General features: G+C 54.1%; 1 protein-coding gene across 1 annotated transcript; it reads left to right on the top strand.

The window, feature by feature from the left end:
* Positions 1-262: 262 nt before the first annotated feature.
* On the top strand, positions 263-1777 carry LOC124695133 (brefeldin A-inhibited guanine nucleotide-exchange protein 2-like). Its single transcript, XM_047228022.1, has 2 exons — positions 263-1609; positions 1705-1777. The coding sequence occupies exons 1-2, from the start codon at positions 345-347 to the stop codon at positions 1775-1777; spliced, it is 1338 nt and encodes a 445-aa protein (XP_047083978.1). The 5' UTR covers positions 263-344.
* The last annotated feature ends 951 nt before the right edge of the window (positions 1778-2728 follow it).

Below are 2728 nucleotides of genomic sequence, written 5' to 3'. Positions count from 1 at the left end.
TCATCATCGTTCAGCTCACTCCCATCACTTGGCCCCCCTCGATCTCCCGCTTAGTTTCTGTAAACACGATGGTTGCCAGTAATCACTCACTGACACTCCGGCCCCATGTATGCCCAGTCCCACCAGTCATAGACAGCTAATCGATCCGGCGGTGCTTCCCCACGCAAATCGACGCACGCGAGTAGCTAGGCGACCATCTCTCCCTCTTCGCCCCACTCGCCTCGCCCGCCGATCTGAACCACCTCCAAACCCCCAACCAAAGGGAAGCAGCACCGCGTCACTCCCCTCCCCCGCGCAGATCCAGATCCACCCGGCGCGGCACAGCCGCGATCCTCCCACCAATAATGGCCACCGCGGCGGCGCCGCCGCCGCTCTCCTCGCCGGAGTCCGACCCGCGCCTCGTCGAGGCCTTCACCCCCTTCCTCGACAAGCTCGTCAAGAACGCCTCCTGGCGCAACAAGGCGCACTCCAAGCTCTCCCACACCGCCAAGTCCATCCTCGACCGCCTCCAACGCCCCCCGCCCGCCACTCCCGCCGCCCCCTCCACCCCGACCTCCCCCTCCACCCCCACCTCCTCCTCCTGGCAGCCGGGCCCGCTCCGCAGCCTCTCGCTCGAGGACTCGGAGCTGCTCCTCTCCCCCATCGCCGCCGCGCTCGGCTCCGGCAGCGCCAAGCTCGCCGAGGCCGCGCTCGAGCTGCTCCACCGCCTCATCGCGCACTCCTACATCCACGGCGAGGCCGACCCGTCCGCCGACCCGTCCGCCCAGCTCCTCGCCACGCTCCTCGAGGCCGCCTGCAACGCGCTCCACCTCGACGACGACCACATCGAGCTGCTCCTCCTCAAGACGCTCCTCTCCGCCGTCACCTCCACCTCCGTCCGCCTCCACGGCGACTGCCTGCTCCGCGCCGTGCGCGCCTGCTACGACATGTACCTCTCCAGCCGCAGCGCCGTCAACCAGGCCACCGCCAAGGCCTCCCTCGTGCAGATGCTCGTCATCGTCTTCCGCCGCATGGAGGCCGACTCCTCCACCATCCCCGTGCAGCCCATCGTCGTCGCCGAGGTCATCGAGCTGCCCGAAACCGCTTCAGGCGGATCGCCTACCGCCGACCCCAACTTCGTGCAGGGGTTCATCTCCAAGATCATCGGGGACATTGACGGCGCGCTCACCCCTCTATCCCGCACAGCTTCATCCGCGGCCACGGGGGCAGGCACCGCTGCCGTGCCCCACGACGGTGCTTTTGAGACCACGGCAGCGGCCGAGGAAGGGACCAATCCTGCGGATTTGCTCGATTCCACGGACAAGGACATGCTGGACGCCAAGTACTGGGAGATCAGCATGTACAAGACGGCCCTCGAGGGACGCAAGGACGAGCTTGGCGTGGAGGGGGCCCTGGTGGCCACATTGGACGATGATGCTGATGTTAGGATTGGGAATAAGCTAAGGAGGGATGCTTTCTTGGTTTTCCGGGCATTGTGTAAGCTCTCCATGAAGACGCCACCCAAGGACGCGCCAGCTGATCCACTGGTCATGCGGGGGAAGATCCTTGCTCTTGAACTTCTCAAGATTTTGCTTGAAAATGCTGGGGCTGTCTTCCGTACTAGCGACAGGTACAAATATCCCTTGCCCCAAACCCCGCTTACTCTTCAGTCCCAGATTATCTCTATAACCTGATAACAGCATTGAGCAAAATTTGAATACCCAGTTTATTCCATGAAACATGGTCTAGTTACAGCTTAAGGAAGAGACCAACTGTTCTTGTAAAGATTAGGCAGTGATTTTCTAAGGGCAGTGCAGTTGGATTAATCTCTACTAATGTTGCTCTATGGATAACAAATCTAATAAAACCACCAGTATTCAAATTATCATTGCAGTTTACAAAACTTAGAATTGTGTAGTTTATGATTGCTCTGATATTGAAACAAGAATTCACTGTACTTGACCAATCTCACACAACAACTGTTCAGTGAGGTTGATAGCATTTCCTGCCACACGAGACACATTAATTGGATGAGGGTGTTATCGGAAGTTCATCAAGTATTTATACCCATGAATAAATGATACAATGTTATTAATATGAGCACTCTAACCAATAACAGTTGCGTGGATCACTGTATTTAGGTTCCGCATGTTGCTAGCTTAGGCATATAGCGTTCCCACAATCTTCATTTAGTTATCCCGCTTGTCATTATCATGTCATTTGCTAATAGTTCAATAGTTGATGTAAAAGTGCATTTTACATTATGCTAAGGTTCCGTGGCGAACAATTTCATGTGATTGAATTAGAAGCGATCTTTGGTTACTTCGACTTCGAACCTTCCAGATTGCTTTACCACATAGCTCTCAAACTTTCCAGTCTTAATTTCGGTGTACGACTTCTGAATGCCCTTCTCTTGTACAGTATTTCCTTGTTTTACGCTCCTTTGCCACCATTATTCGTAGTGCCTTATCGGAGTATTCCTTACAGTTCTTTAGAATGTGACGGTCTAGAAAACAGTTGGATACCAAGATGAGGTTAATTAGGGAGTGTCTAATACTCTGTCCTTTTTGCTGCCTGGACTTTTTACCTGCATGTGTTTGGTGCTTTGCATTACGTTGTCTTCAGTTTGTTTCGTGCTCTTGTTTTCTTGAGGACCCATTATTCATTTCACTGATGGATGTAGTACTAATTTGGCATTTCAACTAGTGCTAAAAAGTCCATATGTACACTCACATGAGCTAGTATCAGT

This window comes from Lolium rigidum, chromosome 3 (assembly GCF_022539505.1).
Source record: "Lolium rigidum isolate FL_2022 chromosome 3, APGP_CSIRO_Lrig_0.1, whole genome shotgun sequence".
Taxonomy (NCBI): Eukaryota; Viridiplantae; Streptophyta; class Magnoliopsida; order Poales; family Poaceae; genus Lolium; species Lolium rigidum.
This window is presented reverse-complemented; position numbering and strand designations above follow the sequence as displayed.

What these genes read in the sequence shown, in the direction of transcription:
- LOC124695133 (XM_047228022.1), top strand. Translation starts at nt 345, where the DNA reads ATGGCCACCGCGGCGGCGCCGCCGCCGCTCTCCTCGCCGGAGTCCGAC. An exon ending in GTCTTCCGTACTAGCGACAG is followed by an intron (nt 1,610 to 1,704) that starts GTACAAATATCC and finishes TTGAATACCCAG; the next exon opens with TTTATTCCATGAAACATGGT.